The sequence below is a fragment of the Neodiprion virginianus genome, chromosome 3, assembly GCF_021901495.1.
Source record: "Neodiprion virginianus isolate iyNeoVirg1 chromosome 3, iyNeoVirg1.1, whole genome shotgun sequence".
In the NCBI taxonomy this organism is placed as follows: Eukaryota; Metazoa; Arthropoda; class Insecta; order Hymenoptera; family Diprionidae; genus Neodiprion; species Neodiprion virginianus.
In genome coordinates, this window is record NC_060879.1 from 29,399,425 (window position 1) to 29,418,794 (window position 19,370).

The 19,370-nt window shown below is 39.5% G+C and overlaps 1 protein-coding gene across 6 annotated transcripts; it reads right to left on the reverse strand.

Annotated features, from left to right (window-relative positions):
* Positions 1–1,528: 1,528 nt before the first annotated feature.
* LOC124299956 (RUN and FYVE domain-containing protein 2) lies at positions 1,529–19,054 on the reverse strand. Of its 6 annotated transcripts, XM_046753440.1 has the most exons (13): positions 18,817–19,054; positions 18,017–18,082; positions 13,737–13,915; positions 13,555–13,664; positions 13,211–13,418; positions 12,965–13,128; positions 12,694–12,856; positions 12,507–12,623; positions 12,259–12,399; positions 10,275–10,372; positions 6,662–6,878; positions 5,438–5,677; positions 1,529–2,352 (listed from the first exon to the last, which is right to left on the reverse strand). In XM_046753440.1, the coding sequence occupies exons 1-13, from the start codon at positions 19,004–19,006 to the stop codon at positions 2,212–2,214; spliced, it is 2,034 nt and encodes a 677-aa protein (XP_046609396.1). In that variant the 5' UTR covers positions 19,007–19,054; the 3' UTR covers positions 1,529–2,211. The 6 variants fall into 6 exon arrangements, 5 of the variants coding, with proteins under 5 accessions (XP_046609396.1, XP_046609399.1, XP_046609395.1 ...); XM_046753443.1 differs by lacking the exon at positions 18,017–18,082 and having other exon boundaries at positions 18,817–19,053; XM_046753439.1 differs by lacking the exons at positions 18,017–18,082; positions 18,817–19,054 and adding an exon at positions 15,421–17,967.
* Between the last annotated feature and the right edge of the window lie 316 nt (positions 19,055–19,370).

A 19,370-nucleotide genomic window follows, 5' to 3' on the forward strand; every position in this document is an offset into this window, starting at 1 on the left:
GCGAGTATCGTATCGATTCTTGCAGCTCTTCGCATCGGCCTCACTGCAGCTGTCGATATGCGCATCAACGATGAGCCGAATTCTGAATCTTTGATCGTGCCCGAGTCTAGCGCAGGGTGGATGTCCAACGCCTTTCCCGATGAGAAACGAACGTCTCCAACATCGGCGGAATCGTTACCGCTAAATATCGTCAAAATGCACTGCATTTGAAAACGCGCGGCAAAATCGGATCTAATATTTCCATCAAGGCCGCGTTTCCGATTTCCCGTCTTTCATCCGGGAACTTATCGCCTTCGTAAATCTGTATCCGGATAAGTAGTCGTAAATAGTTGTCCGAGGTAGGTGAGGAAGACTATTAGTCAAGGTAAATATGGTTCGCCAAGGTGTCAGCTGCCGCACGAACCCCACTCCGTAATCCGTTACATACACACGCGTGCATTCACCGCGACACCCTATTCAAATGGTATCAGACTACACCTCGAGTAGAGGAGTCGGCTATCATGATTTAGAGTTTAAACTTTTACACTGATTTACGTCTGTTGAATCGAGTAGGCACACGTTACAACGCGGTAGGCGTGTGACCTGCATCGCAATCCTATCGCGGGACCATTATTTACCGATCGAATATTATCGGCGATTTGTTTTACCTTTACATGCACAGGTATGTATATTTATACGCATATGTACCGCAGTATCGATCAGCGGGGAGATTCGGATGAACTCGCGTTTTATCTCGAGCTTTATTTTTCTTACAGTAAGGGACGATATGCCGGATACAGAGGAACTGGTCTTTGTTACGTATACATGTATGGTAGCCAATCTCGGGGGCATAGAATTTTGTTAAGATCGCATGCTTTTGTCTCGCCTTAATTGCAGTGCATCGTCGACAAAACTCGAGGTTATATTAATGTATACTGAAATCGTACAATTATACATGGGAATTTTACCGTCTGCTAATCGGCGAAATTAATTATGCGAATGATTCTGAAATTTATTCAACGATTATAAATTCTACCGCATATATACGTATATACCTCGTGTAATATATAATATAATTATCGTTTACCTAAAAAAATTATTGATATATGCAATTATACGTGATGCAATTTTATGCGCAGTTATACAATTATCAGGTTTATTGCAGACTGACTTTAATTTCCTCGGTATCATAGGTGTATAAATTTGTCCGAGACATTTCAAGCGAATTTCATTCGGAAGCACATCCCGAGATGACGCACTTGTTACGATGGTACTTCTGCAGATATAAGCAAGACTGTATAATGCAATTACTTGATGTGGTAAATTTAATGTCGGTTGTAGGAAGTTAATCATCTAAAGCGAAGGGTATCAAGTGTGATTTTGATTTTTTTGCATGAAAAATTTTGTGCTTGAAACTTTAGACTCTGTTCATTATTCTAAATCCATATGTAAATATAATAATTCAATATGTGACCTACATTAATGATTTTTATATGGAATTCAATATGTTGTTAGTTATCCGGATGGTTTTAGGACTGTCAAAATTATCGTATGAAAATATTTCTCCCAGTACATTTCTTATTAGTATGATATATTTGTTTTTCACGAAACGTTTCTAAGATAAGAATCTAATTTTCTCCAGAACAATATATATATATATATATATATAATAATAGGTCTAACGTTTTCTGTATATATGTATATGTATATGTATATTTCGTAATAGGAAATAAGTTTTAAACTGCAAGCGTATCAATAATTATATGCACACTTATATTATATTAATGACGTCAAAATCTGCGGAAGTAAAATTGCGGTGCTTCAATTTACCAAGCAGATCACATAACATTATAAAGGCGGCCGGATATTCTGTCATGCATAATATAGGAGCTTGTGGAAAAAAAATACGTGTCTTGATTGAACGACTTGGAAAGTCTGCGTGTCCGCTAAATCTGTTAACACGAGCAAGAGCGTTGATTGAAAATGATAAACTTGAGAAACGGTAGTTCTTTAAAAATGTCAAACATCTCTCGTGTGGATTGAGATGAGATATCTTTTTTTCGATATTTGCGATTTGTCAGGAATCCCCAGCTGTCGAGTTTCGAACACATAACAATCATTTAGGCACGATAATCTTGCACCGTTTACCAAAAGCTACGCTCGAACTATAATGTAATACTTTTAAATCTAACGAAAATAACGGCGGTGGTTGTACGCAACGGAAGCTGAGCGCTATGGCATCACGGAATATCGGCCAACCAAGAAAACGTGGCATTCGTCGCACACGCGTACAGGCTTCGTGGAGTTTGGCAGTGCGATTGTATTGTCACTACAGGAATTGCAGAAGATCGCACCGCAGTTGCGGCAGTGATGCTGAAAAAATGAAAAAATATTTTTTTTCATCGATTTTGTATAATCGGCGATCAAATTCAACGATTATGATTATTTTACTTAAGGAGAGGGGAAATGAGGGGCTCTTTACGAAGTGGAGGGCAGCGAAAGAGGCACTTTGCGCGTTCGATTAATTTCTTAATACTCAATTGGAAGGGGGTTAAAATTGAATAACTCATCTTCAACTCAGCTTGCCGAGAGGCATTGTAATTATTAAATATAAATTACGGCTCTGCGGAAGCTCGATGTTTTCGAGAAAGGGGTGAAAATTATAAGTGTACCTAAGTTTGAACACATCTGATGGAAATCAGAGGCAATATGATAAAATTGGATGGAATATTTTAAGGATTGAGTAAAATCGAAGTTTTCTTTGTTTTTTGCAAGTTGAAACTAACGAGTAAGTTGTTAAGTGCGGGATTCATGGTAATATTAAGACCGTTACAGCGTCGATGTTGAAATATATTGAACTTAAATTTTGCGAAAAATCGCATACATAGCACCACGCAATGTCTGGGTATCTAAATTGAATCGTTTGAATATTGGAATGAACATTCCGAGTCCCGTGTTATTACGCTGGAAGAAGTCGAATAATATAATTCCGATAACCAGTTCCCTCCCGAAAGTTAATTATTGAACCGTCTCATCCACGTGACTTATGGCCGAAATGTGGTAAAGTCGGCCCTGCTCCACCCCGCCAGACTTCAGTGCCAACCCTTATCGGCTAACAGTACCATTTATACCCGGAATAAATCTACAGTACGAAACTTGGAAAGAAGGTATAACTAGTTGGTGATAATCGGTTAGGTATATAACGGCTAACTCTCTTGCAAGTAATCTTATATCTTTTCAACATTTCCTTGGATGTGTATATATATATACATATTTATACATATATATTAGGGTGGTTCTTATTTCGGTCATGTCAGAATTTCTTCTCGCTCACCCCTCTCTAAAAGTAATAAACATATATCGAAAAAAATCTGGTTAAATCCTCGAATTTTTGTGATAACTCTAACACACCCTGCCAAGCAGTCGAATTTTGATTTAAAAAAAAGCATGCGTTTGAAATTTCTTTAAGAAAACTGTTAATTACTTTGAAACTGTATATTATAAAAAAAATTCTGGCTATTCTGTGGAAGATTTAATCCTCTACAAAAACGAACTATTGTAAAATTATCGTATATCTAATATTTATCACGTTGTTAGCCACAAAATGAAGACAGCTCTTCGCCGATAACGTGATAAATATTAGAATTTCAACCTTGAAATGAAAATGGTGTACTGTGATTTAAACGTTGCGAGGCCATTTTTGACGTTCACGCTGAAAAATTGAATAAAAATAAATACATTTCCAATACGCGTTCAACAATCGAGACAACATACTAAAGAAATCGCGATATCGATGAGAGTGAATAATATAATTTTCAGTGAAAATAATACAGGTGGAGTTCCAATTTTGTATAAAGTTCGTAATAATCATTTCTTGGTGAAAAGTTTTCTTATCTAGCTAAACGGGCATTGACTCAGCAATAAACTTCTGCACGGCACAAATCACGGGGCAGAAATTGGAGCCGAGGTTAGAATCGGCGTCGTCGCGAGACGGCTTCGCCTCTTATTTTTATTTTCCATTTTTAGTAACGTTTTCTTTTCTTTTTTTTTTTTTTCTCTTCTTCACTTCTTTCTCCCTCTTCTACCAACTTCCTGATTTCCATTTAGCCGCCGGCCCTCACTTAGCTAGGCAAATTTATCGCCGAGCCAAACCTGCGGTAACGTTACCCGACCACTCACCACCAATCACTCGATTTCGTTCAATAGTAAATTATTCGAGGTAGCAACCGCGACTGTGTGCTGCTGCAGGAATTACCGAGATAACTCCGCCGTTACAAAGATCAGAATTATAGCCTTGGGAGTAGGAATTGCATCCGCGCGAAGAACCGAACACTTTACCGATATGCATGGACATTGGAACGAATCGAAGGGATGCGAAGGAAGTTACCAGTCGGAAATCAATCCGAACTACCCGACCTTCGCCGTTTTATAAACTGAAGTGAAAATTTTTGTCAAGCAGTCTCTTTCGCGTGGAGGAAACACGAGCCGCCGAGCAATGGGTGAGCTAATTTACGATACCGGATTGCGGAGCACCCGCTGTGAGTCGGTGCCTCGACGTCTTTATTTTTACACTTTATTTGTTCCCTGCATTCCCTGCCATTCGTGTGTTAAAAGTCTTCTACCCTCTCTTTCTCTCACCCTTGGGTTTTAGGTATTTTTCTCGCATCCCCGGGCGGAATGAAAGCACCGCATCGCCTTTCGCGAGCCGGAACCTTAGGTGGCCTATTCTATATTAAACAGTATGCTAATACACCCACTGTGAGAAAAATGACTAACAAAGATACGCCCCGGTCTTGTTATTATGCGGTAACTTACCTCGTGTAAAATGCGGGAAAATGTATTCTATACGTATTTTACAGGGCGTGCAACAACGTCTCTATTACATTATATGACCGAATATGCATGTCATCATGAATATATATCGACTGATCTGACTACAATAATGTAATAATACCAGCCAGCTGAGCAGATACGCTCCGGCCAGCCTGCCGAAATCTGACAAGTGACTCATCTTGGTCACTCGGCTGATTCCAGATCCATCAAATATGATCGAGACTTTGAGGATTAATTTTTCAGAATTTACCAACGCAAGAATATGAAAAGTCGATGATAGCGAAACTTTGAAATCCGGACATGAAACTTGATCAATTTTCGGAAATAAAGAAAGAAGTCGGTTCAAGTGTTGAACGAAAAAAAAAAATTCAACCACGATTGCGTTGCAATTTAAAAAAAAAAAATTCCATTTTCTTTATTAAAAAACGTTGGCCTTGGCACATAGATACTTTCTGAAGTATATATATATGATATATAAGTATATTTTTAATGGTAGCTTCAGCCTTTTTTAATTCTCTTGTTCAGTTGTTATTCGGAGCTTTTCACCACCCGACTGCACGGCTCGAGTAACCCTCAATTACCACGAATGACAGGCAAAGCGCCGTTTATATGAAAAATTTGGTACCTTTCTTCGTGCGATGTTAAAATCTCGATTGCACCTTTTGCACTGTGTGACGAGACGATCGTTTGCCCAGGAAGCAGCGCCGTTTTGTTGCGATTGTTGCACGCTATCGGCAGCCTCCCTCAATTCTACAGCTGCCAATTTGGCAGAGCTCAGCTGTCCTCCGAGTTCTTCGAGCGTTCGTTCCTGCTCCGTACAAATTTCCTTGAGGGCGTAGTGTTCCTCTTGCAACGCCAAGAATTTCTGCAACGTAAGAATCAAGTCGCGTGAGCGAAAGACGTGTGCTTGAAAAAAAAAAAAAAATCACCTATCTCCGAATCAAATTGTGCTATATCGCCTCATTGTTCGCCAAATTTAAAAATGCGAACGGTCGTTTGTTTAAACTTGCTATTTATTTTTTGTACAAAGTTTTTCTCATTGTTCTTAACCCTAGTGAGTCGTACCTCGGTAGCATCGCATAACAGTCACACGGACTGAATCTCGTCTAAAACGTGATATTTTACTTCAAAAATGACTTCTAGGAATCTAAACAAAATATCTAGGTATTGTTTAAGGATTTTAGAAGAAGCTCTCTCAGTTTTCCTAACCAAAATTGACTGTTTAAGTACTGCAAAACATCGGTAAATGGGGTGAAATTCATACGCAGCGACCTATTAGAGTTGAAGTAACAAATTAACCCATTATCATGTAAAACATTAACTAGAAAACAGTTATCTACCATTCGTATTGAAACAATGAGCCCACTCAATTTACTTGATATACAGCTAATATATTAAGTCTCGTGAAATCGGATATTGGTGATTTAGAACTCCTTTTCAAACCAGAATGATGCCACAAAATGCAGCAATTAATTCCTGACAAATCGAATAATTCGATTGAAGTTTGGATAATTCGGTTTTACCGAATGATTGAAAAGACAAAATATCCGATTGCTTCGATCAGAATATCAAACATGCGTTTATTTTACTATTTTTTGATTCTACCGCACCAAGCCGCTTAATCAATGATGATTAATTAAAGTACTCGTCCTATTGTCGTGCTTCGAACGAATAATAGCGTCGAGTGACTTCTAAGGTCTGTAAATTATCAAGTATAATTTTTGAAAGGAGTTGTATAACTATTAGATTCGATTCGATTTTACATAATTACTACTTGCAAGCCCCTGAAAAGGGTCTTGTTCCGTTGTTGGGAATAAATTTAAACGCATCTTTATTCAAACGTATTTACCTCGGCAACCTCCTTCAACTGATCAAGTTCCTGGTGAAGCTGTGATATTTTTTCCCGGTCCTTGACGGAGGTCTCCTGAAGGGCGGTTCTCCACTCCCGTTCTATCCTGAGCTCTCCCTCGACGCCGCTTGCCCAAGCCTCACGTTGAGCCGCTTCCGCCCCGACGACTCGAGCCCGTTCCTCGGCACCGGAACGGATGCCCTCCAGCACCTTGCATCTGGTCAACGTGAATAACAGGTAATCCTTGAAACATTTTTGTTCAATCGCATGCAGTTTTACGGAGGTTTCGAGGGCGACGATGACACGGCGCGCAACGGGATCGTGACAATTATCGGTGATGTATTCATTCGCTTCGGAAGTTCACTTGCATCTTTATGGATGCGGTCGGGTTTCATGCTTTTGGATAGGGCAAGGCCAGTTGGGACAAAAACAGATGACAACACGTCTATGATTAATCCACGAACAATTGAATGATATTTTATCAATTTCGGTGCCGGTTACTGTTAAGAAATATTATTTTGCAATCGGTAATCAGACTCAACTGTGCATTATTGACATGAAAGTCTTGGAAAAGACAAAAACGACACGTACACGGACTCCTGGTAACTACATTTGATAGCGGAATTGAATCTAGCGTCTCATTTTCGGAGATCAGTATGGAAAAACTTGGCGATTACACTTAATTGATTTGCTAGTAAAGTAACCAGATCTATCGTATGAGATAAAATCGACTGGATGGTAGTGAGTTTGCAGTAGGTATATACAACGCGTTCGTATAACAATTAAGGTATTTTCGTTAAATAACCTGCCAGGCAATAGTGATTAATTAGTAATAGCCAAAGTTAATTGCGTTCACAAACTGCTTGATGATCAATTAATTATCTGCACTTAAAAGCAATTGCGATCAGTCAGCCGGGCAAATACGACTTTGTCTTATACCTTAAACTTCGATGAAAATCCCATCTCCTATGGGATTGGAATAACATTCTACTAATCCATCGCAGAATTTGAAAGATGGACGGGTCAGTCGAGTACAAGCATGGGATGAAAGAAAAGTTTCACGTCGATATGTGAAATTCAATTTATTTCCAAGAACCCATAATCTTTCAGACGCTCTACGAAATGTTCTACAATTGTTGTGGTTGACATCAGTTTTCATCTCACGCCCGCCAGTAAACCATTTTACGAATCAAGACCTGTGATAAAGCCAGATTTTCTATACCAAAAGTTAATTGACTCATCCAATCGATTACTCGGAGTAGATTCATACGAAATTATGTCTAATCTATGAGATCTGAACGTGTGTTGCATAGACAATCAACCCATATTTCATGCCGAACTAGGCGATTGTTGTTTACTAGTATTCTGATTCGTACCAGCAGATAGTATCCACTATAATCAGATGCTGGGCACTTTGGCGGCGACAAAAACAGCTTTGGAAAAGTTCTACGAGAATAAATTAATTTAGAGTACGCCTGAAATTCAACTACAGATTTCTCAATATCTACAATAATTGACTCATTGGTAATGCTGATTATCGACATGCGATATTATAGACGACTGGAGGTGACTGAAGAATGATCACACGGGTTACCTGAATTTAATATATATTTAACCTTCGGTTAATGCAAGTACAATTTTGTTATTTTATTAGCTAGACACGAGAGTTCGAACTCAGATCTGAAAGAATCATTAATCAACAGTAACGGTTGTAATTTCTCAATCACTAGAAGTGTGACTATACAGAGTTACTTTTGGTTATTACGTGACTTTGTTTCTATTTCTGAGTGTTTCATTAATTAATTCACTCTGAGAAAATAACTAACATTCAGACGCTACGCGAGTATTGATTTCCCGTAATTTTTTATATTCACTGAACTAATCAGCATAATTATACAGCTTGCGTAATAAATGTACTTTAGGAAAGCTGCACCTAATAGACAAACTCTTAACTTACCTTATCCGCTGGGAATAAAATTATCTGACAACTCTAACATGGACGTGATTGCAATGAAAAGCAAAGTAAGGCCGTTATCTGCCGACGTAGATTTTTTTTCAATTTATATAATTTACCTGTATCTGAAAAATTATGCTTTGGAGTGGTGGAGGGTATAAGATGAAGTTTTATTTGTCATATTCTAATCGGATGCAAGTATAAGGCGTACAACAGACAGACGAGACGATGTAATTCTGACCACTAGCCTTAGGGTAATCAAATACGGTATGGTTTATATATTAATGTTTTATTTTTTTAGTCTTATACAAGCACACGTGGTGTCATTATGAGTTATATTGCTGATCGCTTGATATATATGTATATATGTATATTCGTGTGTGGCACCTTAGCGAACATAGCGAATATACGTAAATTTGTTATTAGAAAATTGCGTTACTGCATTTTTACACCGTTATTCGTTTGCATTGTTAATTGCCGTGAAACATCGAGCGGCAGGATCCACAAATGATCTAATTAATTTCTATCCAAGAAAATCATTCGCAAAGGTAAACATGAAAATAACGATACATCTGGCATGTAACCCACACAGCTACGTTTATACGCAGTCCACCTAATTACATTTAAATAAAATAATAACTCACTTCGTTTTTTTTTATCACAATTTTAATACTGGAACATAAATATATTTAATATTCATACCATAATATATATTAGCTGATAGCGCGATTTAACGGTAAACGATGTACGCAATGCCCGTTCGGTGAAAAGCAAGTGAACAACTCATACCAATGGATCATCGTATCGTGAATCGAATATCGATTGAAACTTTTCTCTTTATCATCATCACCGCTTTCTTGCGATCATTCTCAAATACCCATTCAACAATTATTGATAATGTTCGTCGATCATCGAGTGCGGTGCGGATGAAATACTTATTCGAAGGTTACAGGCTCGTTATGACATGTACACCGACACCAATGGTTAATTGCAAGGTAACAGGGAAGTCAAAGCCCCATTCACATATTCACCATAAACACATATGACATTAAAAAAAAAAAGAAAGAAGAAACCCTGTAAGCGAAAAATCGTACATGTCATCGTCCCTCTGTTTCTTGAATTACCGCTAACTTGTAATCATAATGATCATGAAAGTTATATCAAAGTTATCTCGGTTTGGCTTCAATAATGATTGCCATTAATAAATAAAAACCAAGAGCGTATTAAATCAGAAAGTCTATGGAGTGGGCACGAATTGTTCGCGCGAGTTTAGACTAGAATAAATTCAGGGACGTATTTCAAATTGCAACGTGCATGAGAGTCGCCCAGAATCAAAGCTCGAATTCGACTAGAGACTTTTAATATATAATTTTATAATACAACAAAAATATTCCCAGCATATTCATTTTCGAAATATCAACGTTACATGCACTTTCACTCTCATCCTAACATATCCTAAATATCGTTAACTTCCGTACAATATGACACCATCACTGATAATTGGCGATACCGTGGCCCTTGAAAAACATGGTATGGAATGGCTATAATTGTTCACCCCCAGGGACAAAGAAACACCACAAAAAAGAATTATCGGAAACAAAGAAGAGCATGGGGTACATTTGAGTTTCAGTGATATAAGTAAAAAACATGTAAACATACTTCTCATCCATTTTCTGAATGGTGTCAGTCATGGAATGCGTCTTTGCTTCCAGCTTACTGATCAGTTCTGTCTTATGCTTAAGCGAGCCCTCACACTCCTGAAATAAATCTCTCTTAATTATATCGTTGAAACAATGTTTCGTAGTATCGATGGTAACGTCTCGCTGTAACCGTGCTGGAAATATTTTAAAAATATTAATTACAATTTCCATGCTTTCGGCGCACGTTAAATCTCTAGATTCAAAGCTAATTATTCAGAGTATAGATGCTGTGCCTAATATCATGTGCGTCCAAAATATGAACCGAGTACGGATACAGCTGAAAAACAACCGGAACATAAAATCACATTTCTGTAATACAATTACGAACTAATATTTTTCTCAATGTAAATAAATTAGATACATAACAAAGGAATGATGTTTCGCGGTTTCATACTGCGAATATCTCAAATCCAGCCAAGTCAGTACGCAAATAACGGACCAGCCAAATTTTCTCACAATCGGATGTAATTAAATTAGAAAATAATTCATCAATCGGATAAAGGACAACTGTTTTTCAGCAAATCAATCTAATAACTTGCCATGGGCACCAATCCAACCAAGAATTCGTTCTTATCAACTTGAACTATCACGTATCATGATAGGCTTAGTGGACCTGGGGTTAGCCGGAAAAACTTGTACCATGGAAAACATAAGTATAAAAATGGTTCGCGGCGAAGCATAGAATCCCCAACAATCAATAATACTATCCCTAGAACAAAGCACCTGCTACACAGCTATATACCGTTGCAAAGATAAAACTGAAATCATAGTTTGGAAATAAAAAAAAAAAACATATTGACAAATTCTCACTACCAGCGAACCAATTAGCCGTTTGAATTTTGTTAAGGGATACTAAAAGCGAATATCCGTTGATTTTTGTTATACGCTTCGCTCTCGAGCCTCACGTTTTTAAACTTTGAGTGGATACCGCGCCAAATCAATGCGAAACACTCGTGAAGAGCTGGTTGCATAAGGAAAACGAAAACGAAGAGTAAAAAACAAGAAGCGGTAAGCTCAATCCTAAGACGCCTCAATCTTTCGCTTCCTCGATGGAAGCTTCTCTCGGTACTTTTTCCGAATTGGCTGTCCGATCAGGGTCCGACTGCTGGAACCGAGCGAGTTCGCCAACGGACACTCTAGGCGAGGTGGGACTATTTTTTACAAAAGACTTGGATCCGGTTACTGGAGTTGTTGGACTCCGACCGCATTCCGCATCTTTCATTAGATGGTTGTATTTCTCGAGGTTGTTCAGTAACTTTCCGATCTGATTCGTCTTGGCATGAAGCCGGCTCACCATCTCACCTTTCTGCGTCAGCTCGTGCTCGCACTCCTACAAGTCAAACATCGAGACAGACAAGTAATGAATTTTCAAAAGACGACAAGAACAAAATGACGCTTCTCGTGTCGCCGGATAACATTTTCCTAAGCTATTTTCTATCTTCACGTTCCCAACTTGCAATAGGTATCCTCATCTAGTTCAAACACAATGCTTGATACGTCAATCAAAGGGCTGGTAATACGCAAAGAGCATGGGCACGCTTTTTGAGCATTCCTGCATCCTAATAGAAGTTTTTTTCTATCGCATTATCATGATCTTGGACTAAAAGTTAAATTCTGTGCAATATGCCAGATCTCATGACCAAAGGTGATCAAAGTAAAGGCAGTTGTGTACGTAGTATACGTACTTTCAACGCACAGCCCTTCAACAGACGACGCAGTAAGCTTTTACATGCGATGAATTGTTAAAATTAAAGAACATAAAATTGTGACTAGAAACCAAATTTCACTTGGGTTCACGAGTTATCGAGGTTTACAGATCGGATAAGACCGAATTGAGGATACAGCCACTGTGAAATACGGATCATGCATCGTTACAGAAATTATTACCTGTGGAATATGAAATATAATCATTATTTAAAATTGAAGACAAATGGTTACGTCACCTGCAGCTTTTTGTACATCTCCAAATTGATCGATTTGATGTCATCCAGCTGCCTTCTCAGAGATATTATAGTGTCTTGTTTCTCGTGGATATCTTTTTCCAACAATTTCATGGCAACCTCCATTTCCGACTTCATGCTGACCTGCTCCATAAAATGTTTTCAGGCTTCTTTCGCCAATTTGCATATTTCGAACAAAGAACATCAAATATCGGGTGGGATCAAAATTGGATTAAACCAACGTTACGAACCTGTAATTCCAGCTCCCTTTCAGCCTCAAGTCTTTGCTTTTTTTCCACTTCTAGCCTACTTCTCAACTCCTCTATCTCTGACGTAGTCTCTGTGATTTTGACGGGTGCTTTTCCGTTCTGAAATAAAGCGGAGCCTGTTAATTTGGACACATCTTAAAATCATTTTTGTGTCAGTGAGGACTCGTACCTCGTTTGGATCCTTGACTTCGATGCCCAGTTCTTTTTTCAGTTGCCTGTTCTCGTCATGGAGTGAGAGAATATTGTTTTTCGCAATTGCCAGATCTTCCTTCATGAGGGCATTCGTCGTGGTAAGAGATTCGACCTTTGTTTGTAGATTTGTTACAGTCGCACTGAAATACGATTACGATCGGGATGATTGAAGTTCACCACTCGAGATCATGCGAAATTTATCGAATTTCCATACGACTGATTCTAGGTACAAACAGTTTTGGCCCTACTTTAGATGCCTGTTGAGCTCCTCGATGTAATTCTTTTGGTCTAGAACAGTGGTCATATTGTCGTTCTCCAGTTCGTCGTCCGGTGATTCGCCTGGAATGTGATTGCTGCTTCTGAGGTAAAGGGAGAAGTCGATTACACCCTGCTGGCAGTCCAGGTCTTCTTCCTGTTTCGCGCAATCGATACCCATCAAGATAATTAGCATCGGATTAACTCTATCACTCGCTGCCAGGTTTCGCTACACTAACCTTGACACAGAAGTTGCAGTCTATAACATTGAGGCCAACCAGCAAACCCATTACAACAATGGCTTCGTCGCTCATCATTAGTGCGTCCGGTTCAAAGTATTCAGATAGAATGTCGTCCTTGTGATCGATTAGCACTTTTAGGTAATCCGCAAGTTTCTTTTGCATCAGCGCCATCCTCAGCCAAGCTCGTGCTCGGCCCATCGCTGTCCTGAAAATATCAGGACTTTGAGGATAAAATCTTCATTACACCAGTTGAGTTGAGTTCCGACTTGAATTCGCGAAATAATATCCACAAGCTATTCCAGACTGTGTTTCACGGACTTGCGAATGAGGTTGATTGATACCTGACGGTCGGTAGGTCGCGGATACTTGAGGTGATATCTTGTGCTTCGGGACAGTATTTTTCCACAAGTTGAAGAATGTCCCAGAGTTCTTTTTTCGGGCCAAGGAGTCCCTGGAAAGTCAATTCGTTATTTGCTGATGTTGATTATGTTTTGACAAGACTGCGTTGAGCTTGCAGCCATACCTTCTTAGGCCGTAATCCGTGTCTAAGGACGTGCTCGAGGACGATGAAAAAATGCTGCAAAGGCATATGATCCGAGTCCAGCATACGTCCATATTTCAGAGACGTCTCGATCAATTCCTTAACGATCAGCTTCGAAATATTGACTAGGTTGCTTCGTTCGATAATCACTGGATCTCGTGCTGTAAAAATAACAAATTGCCCAATCCGGAGTGTCAGGATCACAGCTAAGGTGGTCTTATTTATCTTCTCCGTCGTTCAAATTTTGTCGAATATTCGAAAAACCGTGATACTCTCTAAGTCATGTAGAACTGTCTTGGAACTGCAGACCACGTATTCAAATATAGACCGTGTATTTAGAGTAAAAAATTTGATGGATTGTCCCGCAATTCATATAATCGATTCGAGAAGCAAAGCCACCGCTTAAATTTTGCCATCGCATGCGGCACGAAAAGAATTTAGCAAAAATTGAGATACTGCGAAGCAAGCCAATACAGATGTGATTGTACAACGCGCAATACAACTGCAGCGTCAAATTGTGTAAACAACTGCACAAATGAAGAATGCAGAAAATAAAGTTTCAAATCCAATTGATCATGTATTGGCATGACGCGGGACGAAGCACAACGTGTGACGACCAGTTAAATGGCATGCAACAAAACTAATTCGAACAAGGCAGAGTGAGATATGTCAAAGCTGAAGCTAGTCAACCTTTACCGAGTACCCAAACCAAGTATGAAGTGAAAAAAAACCGAGTTCCACCCGAAGTTGTGTCTCTTACCCTTACATGAAAGCATGATGACGATTAATACGGGAAGATAACGAGAGTAAATGCAGTGAATCCGGAGTGAAAGTTTGAAAAGACGAAGAAACAAAAGATTAGCGACAAGTTAAACATTATACGCTTTTACTGATTCGATGAGTACAGCGTCTACAGAAGAATTTAAAGGTGATTCATTGAGCCCAATTGGCATCGTCTACCCCATGAACGGGTTTCAGACTTTTTCCATCAAAATACAGCGTATATCAAGGATAAATCAGCTAGGCAAAGAGAAAAAACCGGTCAAGAAATCTCCAGCAATACTGTGTGCGCCAGTCATAGTGAACACGGCTGAAATAACATCCCTGCTATAATAATACGTAGAAAATCCGAATAACACAAGCTATCAACAGTAAGAGAAAAGTTTTTATAGTTATAACGTCCTGAATGATCAAACTCTGATGTTTTTATCCAACTCTATTTTTTGGGTTTATTTGGTTCATAATAAAAATATCTAAAAATCGCCTGAACCAAATTTCACAAATAATTATTTCCAAACATGGGAAAGAAATATATCTCTTCAATGATGCTATAAAAACAGACGTTCATCGTCAAAATCAAAATCAAAATCATTAGATTCGAATCAAAAACACCAAAATTGAATAATTTTTTACCATTTTCTTAACGGAACTTTTTCTCAAACTATTGATACCGCAGCTTGTGTTATTCGAAATTGCTTAAATTTATTATTATCACACAGTATGGTTGTTCCGCATCGTGCGTATTCACTATATCATTGTCACAAACAGTGTTTACGGAGATTTTTCAACGTTTCTCTCGTTTTCCAGCCTCCGATTCCAATTTGATTGCGGGAGCTTCATCCTTAGATTGCTCCGCGATTATTCGAGTGCAAATAATAATACAGACACAAGAAGCTGGAGAAGAGTGGCAATGGTGGCGAGCTGGACATAAGTGCGTCGCAAAGCGAAGGAGTTTCGTGTCGTTGGTGACGGTGTCGTTCGTGATGGTGGTTTGTACCGCTAAGCGGCAACGGAGGTGACGGTGAACGCTGCATGGAGTCCTGCATCGAGAATTCGACGTCCTGAAGCTCCTTCAGGCAGAGCCATTCTCCGTCGACGGATACCCGGAAGTTGCACAGGTAGATGGTGTCCTGGGCCCCGGCCATGTCTTGTTCGATCATTACCCCGCCGTCGCCGCCGCCGCCGCCGCCCCCGTGATGATGTTCGCTGAAAGGCCGCAGCTTCACGCCGGTCTGAGATTCTTGTCGCATAGGAATTCGTCCAAGGCGCCCTCTGGTTCTCGATATCGACCGGGTTCTATGGCGTCACCGCTGACCGCTTTTGCAACTTTTCGCAAAATCCGTACGCTTCAAACTGACTGGTTAGGCGACTTTGGTAGGAAGTCCTCCAGCAAGCAGTCGCTTCCTTTCCCGGATATCCTCGTATTTGGTTCGGGCCTCGGGCCCACTTCCTTCGGACTGATATTTGTGATTTATTCGGTTCAAGTCCGCAACGGTTGACGGAAAAAGAACTGAACAACAACAAATAATCGACACACTCTCCGAAGTCACTGGTACCACGTGTTATTCGTACTCTGCAGTTTGCTTGTAGTTTCATTTAACGTTTTCCCTTCGGCGACTCCGACGGGTCCCATAATTATGTTTTGCATCAATTGCACTGCAACGCGGATTAGCGATGTGTTCAAAAAGTAGTATCTAAGGACGAACTGTTTTCTTTTGCGCAACCTTTCACGGCCCGGTACGAAGTCTTGGCCTTAATACAATTGTTATCATCGCAAAGAGCGAAAGGTCTTGCACTGAAATCTTTCGAATGCACTCTGACAGCGCAATTCCCGGCGAAAATGTCCAGAGGCAAAGGGGCTGCCGATTATTGATTTTTGCACCGACTTTGCCTCCACCTACGTTAATCAATAACACCGCCAACACTGGCATCGCAAGGTGCTGCTTTCGTTAGACACAATTCAGAAGCAGAAAGACCGCTTGATTACCAGTCGGCAAGGTAGAACGAGTGAGGCTGGGCAACATCCGGTATCGTGAAAATTGGCATTGAAAAGTCGGTAAGGGGTTGTAAAAGAACTTTTGGACGTCATTGTAACGGATTAAATATAGGGGTACATTCTGTTGGATATAACAGGTACGCAGATGCAGTACCATTGTACTGTTTGTCGTTATAGTTCGTGCATGGAATTACTAATACTCTGAAGTGAGAAAAAGTTGGACAATCAGTTTTCCAGCGATTCATTACACATATGTATTCCTGTAATAGGTCCAGGGACCGGAAAAAGTTCTCGGAGGATTCGAGGACTTGAGATTCTAACTTGCTCTGCTCGCCATTTTTCAAATATATGTATAATAAACCTCGGATTCATTTTGTGGAAAGCCTTCGATCTATCGAGCACTTTTCAGACCACTGTGGCTTGAAGCGAAAGTAATTTAGTTTCCCAAGAATTTTTCCATCAATTTAACTGTTCACAACTCAAGTCCGTTATTCTTTCAGTTTTACTACCGTTGTCAATCTCCGTGGCAGAATTGTTATTAGGTACAAGAAATGCATAAGAGGGTTAGTATCGGCAAAGAAAACTTAAAAAAGTATCAAGAAAGCAATAAAAAAGCGAAAGAGAGACATTCAACATAGAGAGTACAGATTACATTTATTCCTTCCGTTAATGGTGAATAAGGTTTTTTTTCAGTCTGGTTTTACACTGACCAGTTTCTAGCATTCATACTTTCCGAAATTGATCCCACAAAACGTAAGAGGAGTCCTTCGGTTGCTCCACGCGCAGAGAAAGTATTTTGCAAATTCACCGAATATATTTACAATTAGTCATAAGAATTATTTGCCTCAAATATTTTTCATTCGAGACAGATAAATGGCATTTCGTTAAATAACGCGATTCGCTTACCAAATTATAAAATTTCTTCGACTCTAAAATACACTTGTTTCACCATATTTGACCCAGTCAAATAAATTTCTTCGTTCTTTGTATGCAACACCTTCTTTGTATTTTTTAAATTTCCAATCCTGCAGCTTGCGTTAGTACCAGCATGAAATTTACGATCATATTAGCGTCAAAGCAACAGTAAGCAATAATAATACGTAGAGACTCACAGAAACAATAGGTATGTTACGTATTGTGTATAGTCATGTTAACGTTTCTTGGTGTGAAAATGCGTTATGTTATGTCTGTGTTATATCGTTTAGTACTTCTTTGATATCACTACTGCATGCCACAATTCCAATTCGAAAATGAATTTTCATTTATTCCATACTAAACAAGCCGCGAATGTGCCAAATCACTGAAATTCCGTTCGTCCATTTCTCTTTCTTCTTATTCGCTATGCGAACAATTTTCGGCATGAATACAATTTTTTTCCTCATCTTTCAAAGGTCAAGTATAACGCTCCATAAAAATAAATAATGCGACCTAATATTGAACTTGGGTAAGACATATTTGTACACCATATCGAAATTTCGTTATTTACCTTTTGCCTCATAGTTGGACTGCGATCGTCCAAAATCGTACGAGATATTCAATTTTGTTACGAAATCTGTGAACCACGAATAAATTAAATTCATATAATATTCGATATTGGTTTCTTGAGAGAAAAGATAACGATTCAAACCTTCTTAAATAATTTATTAACAGATTACAGCCAGTAGTTAACGTTTATAAATCAACCAGAATGATCAATAATTGTATCAACTGCCACGTGACAAATCATTCAAATTTTCGATACGACACTACAAAAACGAACAAGATATAACAGCATACAAGAATTCTACGGAAAGTAAGTACCAAAGGTTTTTCAATCGTACAACATGTACTGAAAATAAATACCGTGTATCCATTACTACAAGGTGCAGTTTTCTTGCAATGCAATTCCATAGGCACAGACGCGAATAGAACGCACCGCACGCGTTGGTCCCGAAAACGCGCGAAAAACACTCCGATCCTCCATTGTCAGTGGATTCAAAAAGTAATGCGGTATTCCGACGAGCCGTGCAGAGTCGCCACCTGGCGTCGCGACGCTCACTGTCGTCTCGAGTCCGAAACTCGACGGAGACAATAATATGCCACGCGCTTCGGACGAGCAGTGGCGTCGGCGCGGCGGCTTTGGCGTCGATTTAATTGGCCAGAAAATCGCCATCGTCGAGTGCCAATAACAGCGGAAATTGTTGTTTTTTGTTTTTATTTTTTTTCTTTTTGTTTTTATTTCCGTTTCTCCATATTTGTTGTTAAAAATGGAATTCTTGTAAACAGAATGACATGCAGCCTACTTACGCCTCGGTGTCCACCACGCGTCCAACTTCCGAGGCCTCGAGACGACGAGGTCCGGCCACCTGTCTTCCCGAATCGAATAACTGGACGGTGATCGCGAAACACTTTTGTCATTATCGTCAGATATAATGCTACTCGTCAACGATTTTTCGGACGGTGAAATTGGCAAATCTTCACTGGTTTCCGCAGCCATGTTTACATTCGGTGTCACGCACCGAAGGCAGTCACACAGTTATCGATAGACGCTCGGCGATTTCTGACTAGCGAGTCTTCGACCTCGGGACAGTCTCGATATCGAACTTGACGGCGTATTTCAAATCGCACGGCGGGAAACTGCTACGCAATTGGCGGTGGATTCGAATTCTAAAAATTTCTCTTCTGCATTTATTTGGCTTCCTTATACTGCCTTTTTTAATCACAGGCGATTCATTTTGCCTGGAAACAAGCCGTTTCGAAGGCACTTAATTTATGTCGAAGGTACGTGCGATGTATTTCATTTAAGGAATTTTCGCCTTTTCTTAATGCGAGTAGGCTATGACTAGTAAATTCCAGTATTA

Coding starts and splice junctions, on each gene's coding strand:
- LOC124299956 (XM_046753439.1), bottom strand. CDS start 15,784: ATGCGACAAGAATCTCAGACCGGCGTGAAGCTGCGGCCTTTCAGCGAA. Junction 12,400..12,506: donor AAAGGGAGCTGGAATTACAG/GTTCGTAACGTT, acceptor TTTATGGAGCAG/GTCAGCATGAAGTCGGAAAT. Junction 10,373..12,258: donor AGATGTACAAAAAGCTGCAG/GTGACGTAACCA, acceptor GATTTATTTCAG/GAGTGTGAGGGCTCGCTTAA.